Raw genomic sequence first — 25,906 nt, 5'->3', positions numbered from 1 at the left:
TCCTCCTCTCCCCTGCAGCAGACCCTGACACAGGGGAGCCAGAGCTGCAGGATCACATGACTGGACAAAAAAAAAATATTGGTATGTACACACATCTTTTTTTATACATGTTAGGCAGGATAGGTAGGAGGAGTTCTGAGGAAATATTTATAGGAAGAGTAAAAGTTAGGCTTTTCTACCACTTTCATTTCAGATCCTGACAGTAAGACCCCTTTCACACCACACGGCACCTTGCGTCGGCGGTAAAACGCGATATTTTTAGCGGCGTTTTACCGCCGGATTTGCGGCGGATTTGAGGGGGCATTTCGGCCGCTAGCGGGGCGCTTTTACCCCCGCTAGCGGCCACGAAAGGGTTAAAACTGCCAGCAATACGCCGCAATAGCGGCGCTTTGCCGGCGGCATTACAGCGCTGCCCCATTGATTTCAATGGGCAGCAGCGGTGGAGGAGCGGTAAACACACTGCTCCTTCACCGCTCCAAAGAAGCTGCTGGCAGGACTTTTTTCTGACGTCCTGCCAGCGCACCGCTGTAGTGTGAAAGCCCTCGGGGCTTTCACACTACACACAATGGTGCAGCTTCTTTAGGGCGTTTTGCAGGCGCTATTTCTAACGCTATAGCGCCTGCAAAACGCCCTGGTGTGAAAGGGGTCTAACAGCACTTCCTGTTTCAGTGACACTAAGCTGTTGGATTGCATTTAGCAGAGGCATTGTCAGCCTGCTGTGTGCACTACTTCAGTTAGTCTATGGGGTGCCTTACATCAGCAGGAGGCGTGGGCAGACCTAATAGGCAGCCAAATGTGCAAATGAAGGAGCACACATTGAAAGGCTGACAGGGTTGCTGTCTATTGCTTAGGCAGGCCATAGACAGTGCAGATAGCTTTCCTGCAACCACGGGTTGCAGGGAAGAAATGTGTCCATCAATTCAGACAGTGTTGACAGGGGAATCCTGACGGGCATTTGTATTCTCCCGGAGGGGAGGGCAGGAGGGGGCATGGGAGAACACAGTAATTATCGCTAGCAGGTATAGCCGCCGCTAGCGATAATAGTAAGTGAATCTGACAGGCTGGCTGTACCCAAGTTGATTGTTGAATCAACTTGGTGCATTCAGCCTGCCCATTTACTGGTTCAAATCTCGGCTGGTTCCTGCTGAACTGCCCAAGATTTGAACCGTGTAATTAGCTTATCATGATATAGAAAGAATAATGACAACCTGTGCTATCTTGAAGAGTGATGCTGCCAGCTTCAAACAAATTTTATCCTGTATGAGAGAAAACAGTTTCTGTCCTTAGCAACCATACTTCCTCTGGATACTAGCTGTGTTAGGAAAGTGACCTTGGGGTTTTTAATACCAACCATCATGTTCTTTTATGGAGGATCTCAAAGAAGTAAATATGGGGAAAAATTGAATATTAACTATGCAAGCAGACATATGGATAACTAAATCATTATATACTTTGGTTGTATATGGTTGGTAAATGAGGTTTGATATGAAAATCCTGAGCAGTAATTACAGTGGAACCTCGGATTGCAAGTAACGCGATTAACTAGCGTTTCGCAATACGAGTGTCTCCGAGCCTTTCCAAGGGTTTCCATGAGCATCCGAGCGGTCTCTGAGGATTTCCGAGTCTTTCCAGCACCCCCCCCCCCCCCCCCACCTTTGGCCACACGCGGCATGCAATAGAAGTCAATGTGGAACAAATTATCTTTTTTTCCATTGACGTCTATGGGGAAACTCTCTGATATGTGAGTGTTTTGGATTACATGCATTCTCCTGGAATGGATTATGCTCGTAATCCAAGGTTCCACTGTACTTATAGTGCAATCTATCTCTGTACATCAGTATTGGCAGAATAAATAGGAACTTCAAACTCTAAGGAAAGGAATAGAACCTTTCTTCTTTCTTTCTCTCTCTCTTTAAATTCTGTAGATTGATACTTCCATACGCATTGTGTATACCCTTTTTTTCTTTTGTTTCTATATGGGGATTTTCTCAAACTCCCCCTGACTATAGTTGGGTGGTCCCCACTGTAAATTAAAGAATAGTTTAGAAATATCTGACTTTTTTTAAAACTGATAATGGATAATGGAAATGGTACCGTATTATGCAGAGCAGCTGGAAGGTTACATGAACAGCTGTCCTATACTAATGTTTGCCTAAAGGATTGAGAATGATGACAAAACTTAACCAAACATAAGACTTAAGCCTCGTACACACGATCTGATTGTTGGCAGACCATTGTCCTAAAATGCGACCGTTAGCACGCTCCTTCAGACAATTGTCCAACCTTCAGCCAACAAATGGATGCAGGCTAGTAAATTTTCGGCGGACAATGGTCTGTTGTCAGATTTCCATATCGTCTGTACACCAGTCCGTCACACAAAAGTTGAAAGTAAAAACACGCATGCTCAGAATCAATGCTCACCAAACACAAATTAGAAGAAGGTGCCCAAAGGGTGGCGCTCAAGAGCTCAAATTCCTCGTAGTACATCACTGCGTTTGTGTTTGCTGGCTGACAATTATGTACCTTTAGTATGCAAGACAAGTTCCTAGTACACGCCCTTTGGACAAAAGACTGATGCTCTGTTGGCCAACAATCCGTTCATTTGTACCAGGCTTTAGGCCTCATGCCCCCAGACATTTTTACAGCCGCTTTTAGGAGTGTTTTGCACAGATTAACCAGCTTAACCACCTAACCTTAATCAGCGATTGCGACTGTCGGCCACGAGCATCGGCACCCCCGCAGTGCAGCGGGCGTGTGCGGGTGCCTCAGGTGGTGTGTGTGTGCCTGCTATCCCGATCCCAGGAGCCGATGTATAGCTACGATGGCTCACTGGATTGTGCCAACCTGCTGCAGTATAATGACGATGGCTGCCCGGCAAGCAGTTAAAAATGCCTCTCCATGTCAGCCTATGACCTCATGACCACCAAGGCATTTAGGAGCTGTAAGTGGCATAGGCGTTTTTAAGTTCCAAAAAAAACCCCAGGACCAACGCATTCTGAGGCTCCAGCACTAGAGCTGTAAAAACGCTGGGCGCCAAACATGATAACGACCCCAAACACACCTCCAAGCTGACCACTGCCTTGCTAAAGAAGCTGAGGGTACAGGTGAGGGACTGACCAAGCATTTCTCCAGACCTAAATCCTATTGAGCATACTCAAACAGAAGGTGGAGCAGCGCAAGGTCCCATAACATCCACCAGCTCCGTGATGTTGTCATGGAGGAGTGGAAGAGAAATCCAGTGGTAACCTGTGAAGCTCTGGTGAACTCCATGCCCAAGAGGGTTAAGGCAGTGCTGGAAAATAATGGTGGCCACACAAAATATTGACACTTTGGGCCCAATTTGGATATTTTCACTTAGGGGTGTACTCACTTTTTTTTTCAGCGGTTTAGACGTTAATGGCTGTGTGTTGAGATGTTTTGAGAGGACAGCAAATTTACACTGTTATACAAGCTGTACACTCACTACTTTACATTGTAGCGAAGTGTCATTTCTTCAGTGTTGTCACATGAAAAGATATAATAACATATTTACAAAAATGTGAGTGGTGTACTCACCTTTGTGAGAAACTGTAGCTAATTTATGGTAACTATTATTAATACTTCATAGTGGCAGTATTTTATTACAATTGGCGCTTTGCAATGTATGGTGCTCCAGCTGCTGAATAGGTAACACATCTTCACTAGAACTAAGTATGTTCTAATTCAATTAAAGCAGTATTAAAACTAAAAACTTCAATTTTCTATATTGCAGCTTTCTAGTTTTTAGATGTGGTTGCTGCATTAGTTTTCTTTTTGTTTCTGTTTTTTTTGTTTATTATTACTTGGTGATCCTGCCAGTAAGTCTGTTATTTTTCATCTTTCTTTAACAGACCAAGCTGCAGTTGCTGGCAGCTGAATGAATGAATGAATGAATGAAATACTTGTATAGAGCACAATGCGAACTGAATCGCCTCTAGGCAGCTGGTGTTTTTTTTTGGGGGGGGGGGGGTGGGAGTGGCTGCAAACAACCCCCCCGACAGCCCCTCAAACCCTCCCTGCCGGCTCGCTGTCTGCTGGTGGGTCCGGCACTCACCCCATTCAGGTGGCAGGCATCGGGCATGAGCAGCGGGCATCATCATCAACATCGAGCAGCGGCTCCTGTGTTCATTCCTCGGTGGCCGTGTGTCTCCTCCCCTCCTCCTAGGTGTCCAATAGGATCGCCTGTCCTTCCAGCTAATTGGGTGACTTGTCTCAAAACCCAATTTCTGATTGGTGAGGAGGAGGATCAGTGTTACAATAGCGAATGTTCATTCGCTATTGTAACACACCTATTTTGAAGCATATTAGAGCCTCTGGCTCTAATCAGGTTCTTCAAAAAAACACCCACCCCAAATTGGAATCCATGCATCCAGCATCCTGAAAGGGGCCGGACGCATAGATAGGGGGGGCGCCGCCCGTGCACCCTTAACGGACACGCCGCCCCTGCCAAGCTGTGCAGCAAAAGTTGCTGTGTGTTGAGACAAGTCATTTAATGCTGACAAAGATGCTTACAACATGCAGGTTTTATATATACATGTAAAAACCTTTATCCTAAAAGGAAAAAAAATATCACTGTAACTGTTTAAAAAGTGCTAGCTGGAGTTGAGCTTTAATTTGTTAGTCACATCCATCTGAATCTGCTTGTAGGCAGATGCAGTCTGTACTCCCCACGGCAGATGGCGCTTGACTGAAGAATGCATCGCAGAAGGGGAAGGAAGTTGTGAGGGACTTGATTCCTCTATGACTTCCTGCAATCACAAGGAGAAAGCTGTTAGATTGGACGCTGGTGCTCCATGTCACTCCAGCAGCCATCTTGGGTCAGGTAGAGTATATTTAAGACTCTGGCTCCCAGGTTTAACATGCTTTATGCAAGTGGCTATTGTGTAGGGACAGATTCCCTGTCTGGCAGGGACAGTACTTAAAGTGTTAATAAACCCATTCACTATATCTGATCCACAGTACACAAAACATGGAATTGCAATTAATTTAGTAAATATAACATGCTAAATACCCTTTCTCATCAGCAGTTAGAGCAGTCTTGTGACTTCTGTCAGTGTCTGGTTAAAGCTTGTAGGAGTAGTTTTCATTTTTTCCAGTATTGTCTTATGAAAATACAGGATCCCTGACCCTCTGTCTGGACAGTGCTGATCACATGCATCCTACTAATAAAAAATAACGCTCTAGCAATACATACCAAACTGAGCATGTGCAGCCTGTCCCCTAGCTTTGTAAATATCAGGAGATATATTGGGGACAGTGAAAGAAGGAGAGGATCAGATGAGACAGGATCAAACAGCCTTTTTACACAATTCAGTGAATATAAGAAGCATGCGACTGATTTTATTGTTGTGGATTTAGTAACACTTTAAAGGTTGGGAAAGGATCCAGAGGAGTAGGGACAATGCAGGGACTCTGTCAAGCTCGATCCAAGAAGCATTCCTTTTTGGGTGGGGATCGTCCAGGCCACATTCTGCTCCAAGTTGCAGACACAGTCGGCATCATCACGTTTTCAGACCACTGTCACAGTTTGTTAGTGACTCTGGGTGGGTAGGTATGCCTAACTTCCAGGCCTGATTGAATGGTGATGAACCTTTCTACAATATAACACTATTGCCTAACTTGGACTCTGTGTTTTCACTGCCCGTCATCCATGCTGCACCTTGCCCACATGCTAGTGCATCTACCACTATCCTCTACCCCGATTAACAATGCTCCAAAGGTGCCTCTGTTGCTTCTCCATCCAGAGGAGAGTTACCCTAAGACAAGAAGTATGTTACTGACAAATCAGCAGGTGAAAATAAAGTAATAAAAGAAAAAGCCTAAAATAAATGCAGCTATCATTTTAAAATAGGAGCTCCAGGCATCTTAACCTGGCTGCGACAGCTTGCGGCTTCACAGCCGGGTGCCCGCTGCGCATGCACTAGTTGAGCTGTGCATTGTAAATGGTCCCACAGTCTTCTGGGACCTGTCACTTGTGTATGTGCGTGTGTGTTTGGGATTGATGCGGGGGACTTCTGCTTTCAACCTAGATGAGGATTTAAAACAGAACCAACAGACATCAGTTCCTACAGCTACCTAACCAGGATTGGGTAATGCTTCTGTTTCAGGCACTGCTTTAAATGAGGGAGGAAATGGAATATGTAGTAAACTTGCATGACTTCATTCCTCCCTGCTAGCTGGAAGAGGATTCATTTTCTGCACTTTTTTTCCGTTATGTGCCACCTTGCTGTCAGTAGCACGAGGTTTGATTTGCAACCCCTTTTTTGCTTATTTCCCTTTCCACTGGCAAAAGCTGTGGGCAGTAGAGGGAGTAATAGTGGGCGGAAACTTTATTACTGAACTGGATAAACAACTAATAAAATTAATATTTACCACCAGATACTTTAGCGAAGGCTGGGGGAACTGTTACATTCTTTTTTCCACCCATCGTAAACCAGCACCCACATCCCTGCAGACACAACTTCAGTGACCTACAGTATCTTGCCCTAACACATGAAATAAGGTAGTCATAGGGACAGCGTAGGTTTTAAGGAAGAGAGGCTATGCATCGCATTTCTAAATTAACAGGAAAGTGTAGAGGGACGTCTCTAGGTATGCCCAGGCACATATAGATGCCAAAATTTTATACCTAAAGTGCAGCAGTTTTGAGCTTTTCCCTATGACAAATTCTGTATACGAAATGCACACATACTAATAAACTGCAGCTCAGAAATGGTTAAAATATTTAAATTTTATTCTCAAGGCAAAAAAAAGACTGAGATGAAAATGTGCCCAAAAGGAGCAATTGGGAGAGCTGAGATCTGAGGCCAGTGGAATAATAATAATAAAAAGCAGCTGTGCTAGAATAGCAGACCTTCTCCCAGCCATGGAGAAGAAATGGTCCTACAGCCCAGACCCATACTGACACATGTGTAATGAATCAGGCGTACTGTGGAACAGCTGGCTTCAGTTAGTACATCCCTTGTCCCTTTGAATTTGACATTCTTCTGATCTTCTCATCTGCTTCGCACATTGCATTCTCATCCCTAAAGTTGATGTACTATATTGAAAATCGTAAAAAATAGACAAATCATGAACTTTGAACCTACAGAACAGGGAGCACATGTGACTGGGATTTTAGGATCAAAAAGCATATTGCCGAGAATATGACGAGGTCCATTTTGCTAGTGATTTGCTGCATCTGTTGCCCTAATAGTCATTTTTGATTGTTAGCTAAAAGCCTAGAGTCTAGCACTCTCCAATTGCTAAAAGATGCAACAGTTGAGCAGTCTATGTGTGGGTGGAAAATTGGCTATTGAACTTAACCTATGGAATGCAAATGTCTCACTGAATTACGATAATATGAGTTTGTGCCCATATTTGTTTGCCATGGGAATTTTCAATATAAATATTTTAAATAGAAATGAAGGTAATGCTCATTTTACCTTTTCAATGAGGTTTCAAATATTTTCTGTACACTCAACTCAGAAATATCAAATTATTAACCTAAGTTAAAACAAACTAGTCACAAATCAAAGCAATTACAACACACAACAGAGACTATGATGGGAAATGTGTAAATACTATAGTAGTTACCTTCTGTAATAGACATTTCTTATCATTTAAGTTCATGTAGTATTTATGAACTGCTTGGAAGCTGCTAGAAGCAAGGTTTTTTTTTTTTTTTAAAGCATCACATCTTAAATACACTGATGTGATTGGGCCCTTACTCCAAGTTCAATGGATGGTCTTAAAGTTCAGTAGGGAAGCTAGAGAAATGGGAGAGGCAGGGCAAAACTTGACTTTTACAGGAAAAGTTAAGTTGTGCATATTATTTAGCATTCTAGATCTCTGGATCTAGTGATCATTTTGACATGGTGAGTTTTCTAATCGCATTCCCTGCTTCTGCATTTTTGATCTTGGCTATTAGGAGTTCAATACTTCCAGAAGACCTTTGGCCAAAACATTGAACTTTGGTTTTAGTGGCTAATAATGGGGTAGGTTGAGTGCAAAATGTTGCTTTCTTTTGTATGCTCACTTTACTTATATTCAGTAATAAACATGCAATGTGGACATATATTTATCAGTACTATATTTTGGTATTGAATGCACTCACTAGTAGACAAAGGGGTTGATTTACTAAGGCTGGATTCACACCTATGCATTTGTAGTGCTTTTTGCATTTTGCAGATTTGCACTATAAAACATGTTCCATAGGAAACCATGTTAAATGGACTGTAGTGCAAATCTGCAAAAGCACTAAAACCGCATAGGTGTGAATCCAGCCTAAAACTGGAGAGTGCAAAAACCGGTGCAGCTCTGCACAGAAACCAATTAGCTTCCAGTTTTTTTTTTGTTTGTTTTTTGGAAGCTGATTGGCTATCATGCACAACTGCACTAGATTTCATACTCACCAGTTTTAATAAATCATCCCCAAGTATTGCTGTACAATGTTTTTGGCCTGTGGAAGGAAATTAAACCTGGCACAGAAAACATCCTGCTAATATGTTGTGCTAACCTGCAGGGAATAGATTAGGGAAAAATCCAGCACAAACTGCACTGCACAGCATTTCATTTCACAGTAAAAAGAAATACAAAGTGTACATGATCATACTTTTATGTCTATTGCCTTTTTTGCTTAAGCGTATCAAAAGGCAAAACTTATTTTTAGTCTTAGCCCTTGTACACACAGTCGGAGAATCCATCGGAATGTGTCCTATCGGACCGTGTCGTCGGATAATCCAACTGTGTGTGGTATGCATCGGACTGATTCCGTCGGAATATCCGTCGGACCCAATTTTCCAACATGTTGGAAATATTTCCCGACCAACTGGGCCGATCGGACATACTCCGATCATGTGTAGAGAATTTTGATCGGACCAAGTGCCACGCATGCTCAGATCAAATTCCTACATCAAAGCTATTGGCTACTAGCCTGAATGTAGTCCCATCGTAATGAAATTACGTCATCATGTTCTGAAAGATAGGATTTTTCGCCAACTTTGTCCGACCGTGTGTATGCAACAGTTTCGGACAAGATCCGACGGGCAAAATCCGACGGATTTGGTTGTGGAAATCTCCGACCGTGTGTACAGGGGCTAAGAGTTGGGAAGAGTTAGAACTCCTGCCAGGTTTTTATAGTCGTCTGTGTTCTCGCTAGGGAGATGAACTTTCTCTAGTTTCCTGTTGACCATTGTCACCGGGACTGAAAAAGAACAGAAATGCAGAGGCAAACATTCATAGGGAGCCCTTTTTCCATTGAAACTGTCTACGAGGGTTGTTCACACACTTTGAAGAGGTTCCCTAATGCATCTACAGTAGAGGATGTGAAACAAAAGCCCCCCAATGGGGCACAGATGGCAAAAAAAAAAACTGATTAACCATGCCCTACTACTCTATCCAAATTTAGAAAGTCTTTGACCTAACGGACATTGGCTTAGTGTCAGATAGTTCCTTGTTAATGCCAGTGACATTTTTAACACTGAGGGCTTAATTTTTTTCAACTTCAAACTGTCAACTTCGAACATCCAATCACCTGCAGATTATTTTTTTCTGTTTTAAAGCAAAAATAAAAAAAAGCAGGCGTGACAGGAATGCTTACTGTCACATTTTCTTGTGTTCTCATCCAAAATGTCAAACCATCAAATTGTTTGTGTTATAACAGCTCACATGTGCAGCACCATGGCAGTTACAAATCAAACATAAATAGCATCTTCCTTGACTGTAAAGGATTGGCGGGTTTAGTTCTGCTAAGCTGCCCCAAACAGAAGTTCACCAATGGGCCTAATGTACATGGCACTTTGTCCCATTCAAATCTGTTCAGTGGTTTTAAAAAAATAGACGGTATTTCATTTCTGTCTGTGCTGCCTGTAAGCTCCACCTCAGGCTGAAACCCAATTTAAGAGCACTTATATGGGGGAGTGACAGCCAGCACGGAAGTCACCTGCCCTTCTTCAATCTGCAATCCCCTAATCTTGCAATCCTGGGATTCTTATGCTCTCCTCTACCAAATTACTTATATAGAAAATATTTAATTGTAAAATAACTGATAGATGAGACTGAGTCCAGACTGAGCCGCCAGCTATTCAGGGGAGAGAGACTACAGTATTAGTTGTTGGCTTGTGTTGCTGTGAATGTTGGTACATTGAAGAGGAAGTTCTTTCATGCTCAAAAACACAAGTCCACAACAACACATGCCAGCTGCTACATTAGTCTCTCTCGAATAACCTGAGCTCAGACCCACTCACCAGCTACTCAGGAGAGACAGACTAGAGTAGTAGGTGGTGGACTGCTGTTGTGGACTAGTGTTTTTGTGAATGACAACATTCATACCAACACAAGCTGACAGTTACTACTCCAGTCTCTCTCACCTGCATAGCTGGTGGCTGTAAACATTTTGTGGGCTTAGTAGCTCTTTTTCACTACAAAGAAAGTGGCAGAGGGAAACAGTCGGGGTACAGGGCTGCAATATTGCATGACAGAGTTGCAGGTGTTCCATCTACAGGTTTCAGGGCAAGAGTTGTGCAGGCTTTGTGTTCACTGTCTGTCACATCCCCTTCTTCTCCAACGTTATAATACTCATCTCCTTGTGAGAAGCGTGGTTGGAAAGTGGTAGCGGGCTAACGGACCATGCTGCCTAGCCCTGGTGGATTTAACAAACATTTTCTGACAATACGTTTTCTATAAAGCCAATGTTAAAAGTGATTGTAAGCGTTTGTTTTTGTTTTTTTTAAACAACAAAAATATAATACTTACCTCCACTGTGCAGCTCATTTTGCACAGAGTTGCCCCGAACCTCCTCTTCTGGAGTCCCCCAGCAGCTCTTGTGGCTCCTCCCCACATCAGATAACATCAGATAACCCCCTAGGAGAAGCGCTCTCCTGAGGGGGTTACCTTGCGGGTGCGCTCCTAAGTCCAGCATTCGGTGTCCATAGCCGCGGAATGTATGACTCTGCCCCTCCCCCCGGCACCCACGTAATTGGATTTGATTGAAAGCAGTGGGAACCAATGGCTGCACTGCTATCAATCTATCAATCTATCCAATCAAGAGCCGAGAACCCCGGTAGAGGGATAGCGTGTCCCCGCCGGGTCAAGTTCCAGGGCTCAGGTAAGTAAAAAGGGGGGGGGGGGCTGGGGGGCCAGTCACTGCCAAGTGTTTTTTCACCCTACTGCATAGGATGCATTAAGGTGAAAAAAATATGAAGGTTTTCTGTATAAATAGTTTAGATTCAGCCTGAATACTTTAAATTTACTGCTGATAGTGGAAAGTAGGCGAAGTTAGTGGTTGTTTATACTCAGAGAGATTCTGAGGAGCACTGTGGTGAGAAAGATGAAGATGTGCCTTTATTACTCATCATTTCTTAAAGAACTTTTTCTTCATGTCCTCACAACTTCTAAGAGCTCATCACAGTCAGTGTATTTACTAATCAGTGGAGTGGATTAGCATCACAAATTTCCAAAACGCACACAATCTGAATTTATGATTTTTATTTTATGCATGGATTTTGTAGTCTTTTAAGGTCTTAAATCTAGCTTACTAGCCTTATGTCTAATTTAGTACTTGCTCACAAAGTATAAACATCTCTGCATCCAACTAACTCCTTGGCAGAGCTCAGCGGCTCTTAAAGCCGAACTCTTGTCAGATATAAAATACACAAATGATGCCGTTCTGTATTCCTGAACGCATCAGTGAATGTATTTTTTATTGACAAGCAGTGTAATTACCTGAATTTGATCTGTTATCAGCCTCTTGCAGTCCCTGTACATCAGAGCTAAGAGTGGGAGATGGAGAAGCAGTACAAAGAGCCAATCAGTTGTGCAAGGAGCATTCTTACATGAGGAGAGGAGAGTGGCAAAGAGATAAGCTCCTTACTGTGCTGCTTCTCCTTCACTGTCCAGTCAGAGGCTTGAGTTGTGTCCATGGCAGCCTGGTCTCAGAGGAAGTTGGTTAAATCATCAGTCCAAAAGTCTAATAGAAATTAAACATCAAATGGAAGACAGGAAAGAAAGACATTGTCAGATTGAAGGTGAGTATGGTAGCAGACACTAACTTTTTTTGATTTTTTGAAAGCTATTTTTATTGTAATTTCAGTGTGAATACAAAAACAATACAGAGCCTATTGGGCATACCCAAGCTTGGTCACTACAACTACAAAACTAAGAGAAGAGAGAAAAAATAAGGAAAACAACAATTATATATAAGATATATATAATAGTAACTAAACCACTGTAAGCTCAACCACCTTTGCAGAATATCCAAAGCAAATCTCCAATTTTACATTTACCCAACACCACTTACTTTAGTTATTTATGAAATGAATTTTTATTACTGATTTTTATTTAAAATTTTACTGAGCCATTTTCTTTTTTTTAAATAGTAGTTTAGATTTAAGTGTTATTGATTCACCATTTACCTCAATTTCAGCTTTTCAAATATAATGTAAAAATGTGTTCTTCATAATTTTTTTTTTTTTTTTTTATATAATAAATGTTGGAACATAATTGTCTGGAGTCAAACATTCCATATGCAATAAATTTTAAATATAAATTCTCTTTTTTCCTGCCACTTTCATACTTTACAAGGACATTCCTGGGCAGACAGTGAACATGTGCTATTAGTGACACATTCCAGCCATTAATTTCTCTTTCCAGGCCCTGTAAATTAGAGGTCCATTTGGAAAAGAGTGTTCTATTGGCCCTATACCATGAAGGCATTTCTAATTTGAGAAGTGTGAATGGTTTGTGCCGGCATGACTGGGCTGAGGTAATGTCACTGTCTGGCACAGGGATCAGGAACAAGGCGAAGTGACTGTGTAAAGACGTGGCACTTGTGGAAGGATAGATTTACTACCGCTTTTTCTCAGTGTAAAAGTCTGTATCCCATCCATGTCAGAGACACCAAGAATAATCAATTGCATTGGACTAAGTGCAGATTGAACGGAAAGTCAAGATATTAATTTATTTATATGCCTATAGTTGAATATGGATGAAATCATTTACAAAATTTATCTGTAAAGCTAGCAACTTAGGGGTGCAGCATATGCTTCAAGATGCTCGAGGGGTGTTGAAAACAGCTGTTTGTGTCCTTGTTGGGGAGAATTTTGGTCACAGTGGTCACCAAGAAAGAATGTAATGCCGCGTACTCACGATCGGAAATTCAGCCAGCAAAAGACCAATGAGAGCATTTGGTGTGATCGTGTGTATGCTCCATCGAACTTTTGCTGGCCGAATTTCAAAAGATTTAGTGCATGTTCTCAATTTTTCAGTCGGAAAAAGTTCCTATCCGAAAATGCGCGTGCTCAGATTCAACTACGAGATGGAAGCTATTGGCTACTGGCTATTGAACTTCCTTTTTCTTGCCCTGTCGTACGCGCTGTACGTCACCGCGTTCTTGACGGTTGGAATTTGGTGTGACGTGTGTATGCAAGGCACCTTGAGCGAAATCCCAACGGAATTCCATTGGGAAAACCATCAGAGCTTTTTCCAACCAAAATTCCGTGTGTACGCAGCTTTAGGGGAAATCTCTCCAACAGGGACACAAAAAGTAATAGAAAACACATTTTAGTAAAGTGCAGAACCACTGTCAAATTTTACTGTTGTATAAAATCCAAATGGGGAGATACTCCTAAAAAGTCTTGTTGCAAAAGGGATGCAGGTAACAATGAAAATCCAATAAAGACTACCAAAAATTACAGACTGCAGGGATCTGTATTTCAACTTCATTGTGTAGCTGCTACTGCAGCTTACTATAACTGCAATTGTGTTTACGTGCACTTGCACGGGTGCTTTTTAGGCAATACTTTTCATTCCCTAAATCAGTGCAGAGCGTTCTTTGATTGTATGAGGTGGAGAGGTGAATATGTAAAAATATACTGTGCCTGGAATGTATTTTTAAGACATTATTATTATTATTATTATACAGCATTTATATAGCGCCAACAGGTTGCGCAGTGCTTTACATAATGGGGGCAGACAGTACGGTTACAATACAATTCAATACAGGAGGAATCAGATGCCATGGATTTCCAGAACACTATTTTTTAGCTAGTACTACAGCATAGTAGAACAGTGTGCTTTACTGGTACCTTTGTCTGGTTGAAATCTTGGACTTAACCATTTGATAAGTGATCATTCATTGCTCTGATGACTCTACTACTGTAACTAATGGACTAGTAAAGATGAAAAAGATACAGTGCCAACAAAGTAAAAAGAAGACTAGAGCTCCAATTGTTGTTGGGATAAAGACTACATAATATTAGTATGCAGTATTTCAGATCTATCAGAATTATAAAAAAGAAAAACATTTTTATAATTTTCTTTTGCAGTCTTGACCATAATAAAAAAAGAAATAAAATATATAGAAAACCGCTTTACATCTCCTTTACATTTTCAAACTAAGAGATTTAACAGAACAGAAAGAGCTGACACAACAAAGCTGAAACAACAAATCTAATACAGTAAAACTAAAAGATCTACCATTCAACAGCCAGAGTAAATGCTCAATAGTAATAAATAGTTGATGACACAAATTAAAATTTCCAATTCATGAGATATGGCAATTGAAAAGTTCTTCCTATTCTTTCAATGTATGAAATACCCAGATATAAAGCATAAGAGGTTTGTATGTGTAATCACTTAAAGAACCACTACTGAGACCAAATTTACTAAAACTGGGGAGTGCAAAATGCTCGATATAGAATCCAATCAGCTTCCAGGTTTTTGGCAATGCTTAACTGAACAAGCTGAAGTTAGAAGCTTATTGGTTATGGTTACCATGATCGGCTGTTTTAGTAAATTACTATAGTTAACAATAGCGGATATTTTAATAGAAGGCCAAAGTGTTAAGTCAAGAGAATTCCATATCCAACATGGTTTTAAAAAGTAACCTAGCAGCAATTAGTTCATAGTTAGTTAGTTAGTTACACTCAAATGGACTTATCTGTAGTGTTGAAGGTGTTTTGCTGCTCATAAGAAATGTCTTTAGTACTACAGAGCAAGTTCTGTTGAATGTGATTAACTACTACTAGACAGATTATGACCTGGATAAATGTGACCTTTCACATATATATGAGCATGCTTTGTGTATGTGAGCTTTTGCCCTGGTTCACATTGATGCTACTTTGAAATTGCGCTACTTCATTTGAAGTAACGCGATTTTAAAATAGCAACGTCAGCCCGATTTCAGATGCTACTTGATAGACATCTGTGTGGATTCATGCACAGATGTCTGTTGAAGTTGCACCTGAAATCGGCAAAAGTAGTGCAGGAACTACTTTTGCAAATTGGTGCGGCGCCGCAAAATCTGTGTCACACCGATTGGAACAGTGCCATTGCCTCCAATAGGCTGTGACTTGTCATGGGTTTTGATCTCTCAAATCACATGAAAAATTGCTCCAATGTGAACCTAGGCTAAGTCATTCTCCTAAATGCTCATGTATATTTTATTATGTCTAATGTAGTCATGTAATAGATGAATTAAAAAGAACTATACAGCTCTATCACAAAGTCAGATTAACACATGTTCAGTATATGTTCAGTCACATGGATGACTGGTCAGACATAGATTTACCATACTGTTTTATGATAATTGAACTTTAAAGGTAGGGTTGGTGACACTGATATTATTTATTGCTATGAGTACTTTTAATACAGAGCATGTGTTCAGGGAGTGGGGCTTCCCGACATGCATATGTTTCCAGCATGTGTTGGATATTAGCATAGCCTCCAAAGATGTATAACTTCTGTCTAAACAGACAGACTGTTTAATGCCTACCTACTGAGAAAATAGCTTCAGAAATTGATGTTAGCGATGAATCCTATGCAGGAGCCACCAATTTCACTACGCGGGGTGGATGGACAACAGCAAAGAGGTTTTATGTGTGTATAATTCCTGTTTAGCATTGTTATATGCTTTAGGGACAGATGGTCGATATTAGGTGTTCCATGAAAATGCTGTCTTCCTAGTAGACACATTCATGATTATGGTATGTGCATTATATAAGCAGCAGCAAAAAAATGGTCCTTTGCTTGTTAGGGGCTTTATGATTTTAAATTTGATTACATTTTATATTTTATTCTTAAGTATAAATGTGTAGCCAATAACTATATCCTATGTTAATGTCATTTAAACAAAACCCAATATACTGTAGTTATCAAAGGTAAGGTAAGGAAGCAAAACTCTGCTCCTAAAAATTACAAACAACAAACTAGTCAGTGCACCCATTGAAATTCTGCAATGCGTGGACACATTGACTTTTACTGAGTTGAGTTTAGGGGCTTTGGAAAAATAAAAGACAAAAGTGCAGCAGTGTGCATGAAGCCTAAAAAATGTCCAGTCTTTTAGTGTGCAGATCAGTATTGGTGTAGTGTTTTTCAAGGTGCGGTATAAGGTACCATGGATATTTTGAATTCACAGTACAAAAAAACTAAATATATATTTCAGTTTTTGGTGGATGCTGGAGAGGTAAAGCACTCAATGATTTATCACATCTCCTTAAGACCCAAGTGGTGAGATATATGGTCTTTGGTTCCCAGGTGTGCATACCTGATGCTTCCCATATTAGGAACTCCCATGCTCCCTGTTAGGGTTTTAACGTATTTTAGATCGAAATAATCGATTTTGAGAAGTGTCAATAATCCAAAGAGGTCCGAACCACCCAAAAAGACTAATTTAAGGGAATTAAGGACAGGAACTCTATTAGTGAGATCTTTCACCTCGTGTAGCCCCAGTAGAAAACAGGTAACTAAAACTAGGCAACCCAACCCATCAGAACTCACCTTTATGTGAAGTATTATTTATGGCTAAATGACCTGTAGTAACACTGTGCCAGGGTCATAGACCGTACACAAAGTGCCGTAACCCATAAAAAAACATCAAAACTGATCTCTTAACTTAGACTTATAGTATGCCAAGATCTAGTTGGTTGCCTTGGGTTAATACACTTTGTACACAGTCATTTATTATCACACATCTCCTGTACATAATCCTGTATTGACTTGGAAAATTGCACAGCTTCTATTGCCTGATAATGACAAGTATGATCACAAATATAACATTATACAGTATATGGCATATGACAAGACCCAAATCACAGAATTTTAGAACAGGGATAAGTATCTTGGAAATAACGGTCAGATTTTCGAAAATAAGAATCTTTGCTTCCTTGCTCTTGTGAGATTAGATTAGTGATTTAAGTCTAAAAATAAGAAAAGGTTTTATATATATATATATTTATATATATATATATATATATATATATTTATATATATATATATATATACCGCTTTGTTCTTTATCAGTCAGTGATCACAAGTGTTGTTCCTAACAAAATTAGGAAGTACAGTAAATGGTAACTGCTAGGAAGAATCAGAGTCTGAAATAAATCCAACATGTTTATCATTCTTTTCAGTTTGATCATCTGGTGCTTATTACCCATACATGGTCAAGATGAGGGAGCATGGCCTACTGCCGATGGTGGCACTTTTATGCCTAATGCTCTCAGGGATACATAGACTGGATGCACAGCAACAGGAAGGTAGGTGTCAAATTATACTGATAGGCACAAAAAAATTAAGGTAGGTATACATAGATTGATTTAATAAAAGTAATATTACCACCTTTTCTATGGTCACTTTGAGTATTTGGTGGGATCCTGTATTGAGAGAATAATGAGTTGTCTCCTTTCTGAACATGTTAGCTTCTTAAGCACTTTCAGAGTTTTTGTCCCAATGCATTTTGTAGCTTGGTGTTAGCACACCTCCAACCCTTCTATCCTAGACCCAAGCTCATGCATTCCTCAAAGTAAAACTAAAAGCAAAACTTTTTTTTAGTTTTGAATTGAGTGGTTAAGAATTGGGACATGTTTTTATTGCTATCTCTCCCACCATTAATGAGAATAACCCTCTGTTTAGTTTGTGTACCCTTATCACCAAAAGTGGAAGTCAAAGAAAATTCTTAACTTTTGGTTGTCCCCAGAACTGTATATATTTGGAATACACTTTTAACAGCAATATTGTTATTACAGTTGTGTACATAATTGCAATTCTTTAACATAGAACTTTTAGTATCCTAGCCTGTTTAAGCTCCCTTAACTGTTTAGACCAGGTAAGTAAAGTATTTTGTTCTTACCAAATTGTACTTATGTGATAGAAATGTAATGTACAGCAGCTTTTTTGACACACATAATTCATTCTTATTACTAGTCCAATATCTTTAAACAACATTTTCTGTGTTTAAAACATTTATTTTACGTAATGTTTCTAGAGTACAGAGGATTCTAAAAATGACATAATTTCAGTTGTACTGTTTCAAGGGAAATCCTCAGGCAGCCTCCCTTGTTACCACCCATCTGACTTCATTAACACACACATTCGTTTGGGAACACGTCGCCACCCTAAAAGCCCATTAGGTTAGATTTACAGCTTTCAAGGTTGTGTGGGTTTCAGCATGTACCAGTCATGTGACCCCTCAATGAATATGTAATTCCATGATGCAGGTTCACTACAAATTAACTTTAACCTTCTCACCCAATGCCATGGCAATTACCTCATTCATTGGGCAAACTGCATTGCAACTGTTTGTCAAGAAAATCCAAATGCCGAGTTTGGTGCAAAGTTTTGTCTTTTTTCTGAGAACGCTTGTCCCACATCCCATCTGAGGATATCAAGCCTTAGCTTCCAGTGACAGATCACATGTTTCTGATTACACTATGTCAGAAACATGCTCATTGTGAGAAGCATTCACTTATGTTACGGCTAATATGTAATATAAAGGCTGAGTTTCTAACAGTTACCTCAGATTAGAGGCTATATAATGGGTATAAGGTATTATCAGTACACATAATTACCAGCATTGTATATACAGTTTTTTATATATATATATATTATTATTATGCAGAGGTCTGTGTGAAACTTCAGCCATTGGAAATGTTTATATGATGATTGTCTATACTACACAGTGATGACTTTGATTCTATTTCCAATGACTATCCAGAGGGACTGCTAAATTCATATTCAATCTACCAAAGTTATTGTTACAAATATATTTAAAAACAGACAGTAGCCAGTGGAAAGGTACATTTTTTGCTCTAAAAAAAATCTGTTTTTTTCAGAGTCCATTGAGAGACACAGTTCCCTCCCCTTACATATTTAGTTGTTATTTTTTTTCATAGTGCTTGTCTAGAACTGAAGCATGACTGGTTTGGCAGAGGTTATATAGGCCCCACAGGATGGCCTCCATTTGTTTTTGGCCTAGTGTTCATTCTAAATCAATGTGAAACTAAACCCAATTGATTGAAGTACTTCCAAAAACTGTCAAGCCATCAAAGGGTTGATGTCATCCCCGATCACACATGCTGCACCATTACATGTGCAACTTCAAACAGAAGATGTCAGTCTCCTTGGCTGTAAAGTAGAGGAGGGTTTAGTTTGGTTGAAGGTGGTGCTATAAAGCCTATGGTAAAGTCTTGTTCCAGTGTCTTTCAATGGATATGAATCAATAGAATGAAGTATTTTTTTAAATCTTAGGCAATAAAAGATGGTTTACTTGGCTATCAATTAATGTTGCAAAATAGCTGATTTCACTGCATGTGGATCATAATGACATCATTGATTATGAATGAGAGACTCACCAATAGCATTAAATGTCTTTAGTTAGATAATATGAACAATTGTAAATCTTCTGTTTTATTGACAATTGAAAACCACAAAATCCTCATCAGTATGACCTGCACTTTGGTCATAAGCAGATTTACTAACTTGGAACAATTTACATTTGCAAATACCGTCTTTTGCAAAGGCTTATATTATTAAGCATCTTGGATCGCACTCAGAATTACTTTAGAAACAACATTACTGGTCAGTATATGTAAATGAATTTGGAGTCTTGGCATAAATCTGGTCATCACTGGTATTGTTGTTAAAGCCTTAACAAGATTCTGCATTATTTGTTTGAATAACTGCTTACCGGGTCTTCCTAAAACATGGTGTGACTGATATAAAGAGACCTCACAAGCTACAAATTTTATGTAACAGAAAAGACATTGGCACATAGGACACATCATACAGATTGTAAGCAAGTCTTTTGTGCTGATTTTTATGTTGTTTTTTTTTTGGCTGCACTGAGGCTTTAAACAAAAACAATGCAGTTTAATTTCACTCTTGACAGACACTAGGCCATTCAGTTAAAAAGTACGCTCAGTGCTTTAAACAATATCAAAGATAAATAGCAGCACTGACTGATACCCAAATACCCAAATATCTTAAATTATTGTGCACAAAAATGTATTAAACAAAATAAATATTAAAATAAGGAGACCAAATTATAAACAAAGTCCCAAATGAATTGTGCTGAAAAAGAGTCCAAAGTGAAAATCATCACCAGCATTAGTGTTCCAAACACCACCACACTGGTCTGCTTACCAGAGATTCAGACCTCATTAAATCTGAGGTCTCGCAGCACTTTATACACAAATCAGTAATCCCCAGTGGATGGATGGCTTTCCCCTCTATTCGGAATGGCAACTCTAGTACACAGTAATATGGTCTCATATGCAGAGAAAGAGAGGACTATGAAATGATAATATAATAAGAGCAAAAGAAAAAAAACTGTCAAAATGCTAACAACCACTGCTTGTCCAAGCTAGCGCCCTGACGTCACTCCTTAGCTCCATCCTATGTGTTTCGTCCTATAGGGTGTCTTCAAAGAGGCATTTAGGCAGGCCATACACGGTGCAAATGTCTTTCTTGCAACTACGGGTTTCAGGAAAGAAATTCACACTATTCCTCCATTAACACAGACAGTGCTGACAGGGGAATCCCTTCTGCTAAACCTTTGTCTTCTTCCAGTGGAAGGGGTGGGCGGGGGAAGCCATACCCACTAGGAGGAGACTGATAATCGCAAGAGAATCCGGCAGGCTGGTTGTACTTAAGTTGATCGATCGATCAACTTGGTACATTCAGCTTGCCTATTTATGGTTCAAATCGTATATGACCGGCCTTCATGATTTGATGATTTTAGATAGTACTACAGTCTAACGTACATTGAACATTATTATTATACAGGATTTATATAGCGTCACAGTTTGCGCAGTGCTTTACACCATAGGAGCAGACAGTACAGTTACAATACAATTAAATACAGGTCGAATCAAGAAGGCCCTGCTTGTTAGAGCTTACAATCTAGAAGGGAGGGTCAAGTGAAACAAAAGGTAATAACTGTGGGGGATAAGCTGATGGAGAAAATAGACATATTGTTGTTAGGTGGGGGTAGGATAGGCTTCTCTAAAAAGGAGGGTTTTCAGGAATCATCTAAAAGCAAATAGAGTAGGAGATAATTGAACAGATTGGGGTAAGGCGTTCCATAGGGTTGGAGAGACTCTGGAAAAGTCCTAAAGGCGAGCATGGGGGGAGGTGATGAGGGAGCTAGAGAGCAGGAGGTCTTGAGAGGAACAAAGAGAATGATAAGGTTGGTATTTCGAGACTAGGCTAGTAACGTAGCTGGGGGCTAAGTTGTGACCAAGATGACCAGGGAGGGAATTAAGAGCTTTGTTGTATCATTCATTAGAAAGGGGCATATTTTGGAGATGTTGCGGAGGTTGAGGTGGCAAAATTTAGACAGTGATTGGACGTGGGGCTTAAAGCAGAGTTCAGAGTCCAGGACTACACCTAGGACCTTGGCATGCGGGGATGGGCTTATATGTGCCATCCATTTTGACAGAGAGATAAGAGAATGGGACATGTGGGGGAGGAAGAATTATAAGTTTGGTTTTGGATAGATTCAATTTGAGAAATTGGTGTGACATTCGGACTGATATATCTGTTAGTAAATTAGTGATACGTGAGGAGACGGAGGGAGTGAGCTGAGGGGTAGAAAAAGAGATTTGGGTGTCGTCAGCATAGAGATGGTATTGGAAGTCACGGGAGGCTATCAGCTGACCCAGGGAGGAGGTGTAGATAGAAAATAGGAGAGGGCCAACAGACCTGGGGGGACCCCAACAGAGAAAGGAAGAGGAGAGGAGGAAGTAGAATTGTAAATAACGCTAAAGGCGTAGTTGGATGAGTAGGAAGAGCACCAGCGAAGAGTACAGTCACAGAAACCAAAGGTGTGTAGTCTTTTTGTGGAGAAGGGGGTGGTCAACCATGTCAAAGGCAGCAGAAAGGTCCAGGAGTAGGAGTACAGAATAATGTCCATTGGTTTTGGCCATTAGTAGATCATTTGTTAGTTTTAGGAGAGCAGTTTCTGTGGAGTGTTGGGTATAAAATCCAGAGTGAAGTGGATCAAGAATGCCATTCTCAGCAACATGGTAGTTTAGTTGATTGTAGACCAGACGTTCAAGGAGTTTAGATAAAAAGGGGAGCAAGGAGATGGGGGCGTAGGTTGTTAAGATTGGTTGGGTCCAGTGAGGGCTTTTAGGTATGGGGCTGACTAGGGCATGTTTTAGAAAGTTGGGGAAGATGCCAAAAGAAAGATAGAAATTGAAGATGTCAGTTAGAGTATAGAATAGAGGCAGAGGGTGAACGTAGCATTTACAAGGGAACAGGATCCAGAGGGCAGGTGGTTAGCTGGACGTTAGCAAGTGGTTTACCAACCTGGTCTATAATCACAGAACATAATCATATCTAAACAGTAAAGGTAAATTGCAAGTGATTGGTTAGATGTGGCAGGACCTAAGAAGATAGTGATTCCCTAAAAACCAATAATATGATATCTATAACTTTGAGGATTGTTACATCCTCAGAGTTGCAGCATTCTGTCACACAGTCTTACAGGAGAGGTCTTTTCATTCTCACATTGTTTTATATTAAGACTCTGGTAGCTCCTATTCACCAAGAATGCAGAACGCTGACGTTAAATGTTGCTATCGTGTAATGAAACTGAGGTATTATGTAGTGGGTGCTCAGGACATTTTACAAGCATTCCAGTTGCTGCCGTTAACTGCCTGTGAAACTTATATAAATTGACCAGATAAATTCCACAAAAACAATACCTATTAAACAATATTGACTATTTTTGGGCCCCAGTGTCACAGAAGTAAAACTGCAATCAGAATTGAAATGTGTCATCTTAATAAAATTAAAAACCCTCACTTTTGAGCCTGATATTATAAGTGAGAGAGCAGAAGTTCATTGAGCTATAATAAATATCTGCTGTAACAGCCATTATTTTGAGAAGTAAGAGCTGAAAATAAGTCACATGACTGAAAATAATGTATTTCAAATAACACCTGCATTATGTCTTAGAGCATTGAGTTCAGGGTCTATTTAAAAAGGGATCTACAACATTGCTGCTTCTTATAATAGCAGTAGGTTGAATATGGCAAGATAAGTTTAGTAGATAAATATGGCTATGCATAAGAATTATTCAAATTCCAAACACAGGCATAGCTGGTACCTGTTATGTCTAAGGTCCAATGTAGTAGAGAGAGGGGGCATAGTTAATACCATGAAGTTATATGATTTGATTTAGGCTAATATCAGTTCTTAACTGCGATGACCCCTAGAAAGTACCAGTCACAAGTGTGACCAATATGATCATTGATCATAAAGTGCTGTCAGCACATTTAGAAAATAATATATGCTTGTAAGTTTGATCTCAGCATTATAGGGTACACGCAGTTCGCCAGGAACGGTAAATGCACTTTTAAAAGTTCTTTGCTTCCACTGCATCATGTTTCTTAAGGTTGTTGGAGAGAAACATGTATTCACTTTAGTACATCTGCATGTTTTTACTGCACTTAAGTTAACACTGTCACCTTGTGCATTTCTTTCTTTTCTCTCCTACATTTCTGTTTTTTATTTTGGCACTTATCTCTATCTTTTACCTAACCCACCACACAACACCACTGTTGCATAATTAACACCAGACTCGGCTGACCTGGTTTTCCTCATTGACGGCTCAAACAATGTTGGACGCACGGGTTTCAATGCCATCCGTGACTTCTTGGCGAATTATGTGGAGAGACGTTTGGAGGTGGGAAGGAGCCGGATGCAAGTAGGAGTGGTGCAGTATAGTGATGATGTCAAAATAGAATTTACCTTGGATGAACATACTACCAAACAAGAGCTGATAAATGCCCTGAAGAGATTACAGTTTGTTGGAGGAGAAGAGGCAAATATGGGGGCTGCTGTTGAGTATGTGGTGGAGCAGCTGTTTACTTCAGCTGCTGGAAGCCGAAGAGAGGAAGGAGTGCCCCAATCACTAGTGATCATCACTGGTGGACCATCAAGTGATGAACTGAGAGATGCTGCCAATTCTTTAAGACTTAACAGTGTCATCACATTTGGCATTGGTGTGGGAAGAGCAGACAACAATGAATTGCAGCAAATTGCAACCGATGATACATTTGTGTTTAACGCACCCCAATTCCAGGTTTTGGGTCAACTGGAAAGTCAAATTCTTCCATACATTGCTGGAGTAGCCCAAAGGACAATTGTTTTACAGCCTCCAACTGTTATAACCGAAGGTAGGTAGGATCTATACACTCATGTTGGTGAGTTCAGAGTGAACTCTAGAGTTAGATATATAGGAGGCTTAAAAACAAGATAACCAGTTCTACTCTCTTGAAATATCTGAGCTATAATTACGGCTTTAAATGGTTAAGGAAAATGCTTGATATGTAACAAGCCATGGCTGCCCAGCTGAATAACAATTATTCTACAAAAAAAAAAAAAACAGTACATGTACATACAGTGATATAAACATTGGTTTTCACACTGAAGGAAAGAAAAAGCATGTGAAATGTGTTTACTTTTATTTATTGTTTTGTTTTTAATTGTAATGGGCAAAACCTGTGCTTTTTTTTGTTTTTGTTTTATATATATATATATATATATATATATATATACAGTTCTCATACATTTACATACCCTGGCAGAATTTATGACTTCCTGACCATTTTTCAGAGAATATGAATGATAACACAAAAATATTTCTTTCACTTATGGTTAGTGTTTGGCTAAAGCCATTTATTATCAATTAACTGTGTTTACTCTTTTGTAATCATAATGACAACAGAAACTGCCAAAATGACCCTGTTCAAAAGTTTACATACCCTGGTGATTTTGGCCTGATAACATGCACACAAGTTGACACAAAGGGATTTGAATGGCTATTAAAGGTAACATATCCCCATCTGTGATCTGTTTGCTTGTAATTAGTGTGTGTGTATAAAAGGTGAATGAGTTTCTGGACTCCTGACAGACCCTTGTATCTTTCATCTAGTGCTGCACTGATATTTCTGGATTTTGAGTCATGGGAAAAGCAAACAAATTGTCAAAGGATCTGCAGGAAAAGGTAGTTGAACTGTATATAACAGGAAAGGGCTATAAAAATGTATCCAAGGAATTGAGAATGGCAATCACCAGTGTTCAAACTCTAATCAAGAAGTGGTAAATGAAGGGTTCTGTTGAAACCAAACCATGGTCAGGTAAAATTTCAGCCACAAAATTGCCTGGAAAATAGTTTGAGATGCAAAGAAAACCCCACAAATAACTTCTAATGAAATACAGGACTCTGAAAACATGTGGTGTGGCTGTTTCAAGATGCTCAATAAGGAGGCACTTGAAGAAAGATGGCCTGCATGGTCAAGTCGCCAGAAGAATGCCATTACTACACAAATGCCATAAAGTATCCTGCCTACAATACACCAAACAGCACAGAGACATGCCTCAAACCTTCTGGCACAAAGTCTTTTGGAGTAATGAGATCAAAATTGAGCTTTTTGGCCACAACCATAAATGTTACTTTTGGAAAGGAGTCAACAGGGCCTATGGTGAAAGATACACCATTTCTACTGTGAAACACTGAGGTGGATTGCTGATGTTTTGGGTATGTGTAAGCTACAAAGGCACAGGAAATTTGGTCAAAATTGATGGCAAGATGAATGCAGTATGTTATCAAAAAATACGGAAG

The 25,906-nt window shown here is 40.0% G+C and overlaps 1 protein-coding gene across 1 annotated transcript in view; it reads left to right on the top strand.

The window, feature by feature from the left end:
• Window positions 1-25,906, top strand: part of COL6A3 (collagen type VI alpha 3 chain) — a 133,976-nt gene that overhangs the window by 14,684 nt on the left and 93,386 nt on the right. Inside the window, exons 2-3 of the mRNA XM_077448242.1 lie at window positions 17,406-17,531; window positions 23,859-24,458. Coding sequence (XP_077304368.1) covers window positions 17,435-17,531; window positions 23,859-24,458 — 697 coding nt within the window. The 5' untranslated portion in view covers window positions 17,406-17,434. The remainder of the gene's footprint in view (window positions 1-17,405; window positions 17,532-23,858; window positions 24,459-25,906) is intronic.

This window comes from Lithobates pipiens, unplaced genomic scaffold (genome assembly GCF_037356315.1).
Source record: "Lithobates pipiens isolate NorthernLeopardFrog02 unplaced genomic scaffold, aLitPip1_a1.2 Scaffold_22, whole genome shotgun sequence".
Taxonomy (NCBI): domain Eukaryota; kingdom Metazoa; phylum Chordata; class Amphibia; order Anura; family Ranidae; genus Lithobates; species Lithobates pipiens.
This window is presented reverse-complemented; position numbering and strand designations above follow the sequence as displayed.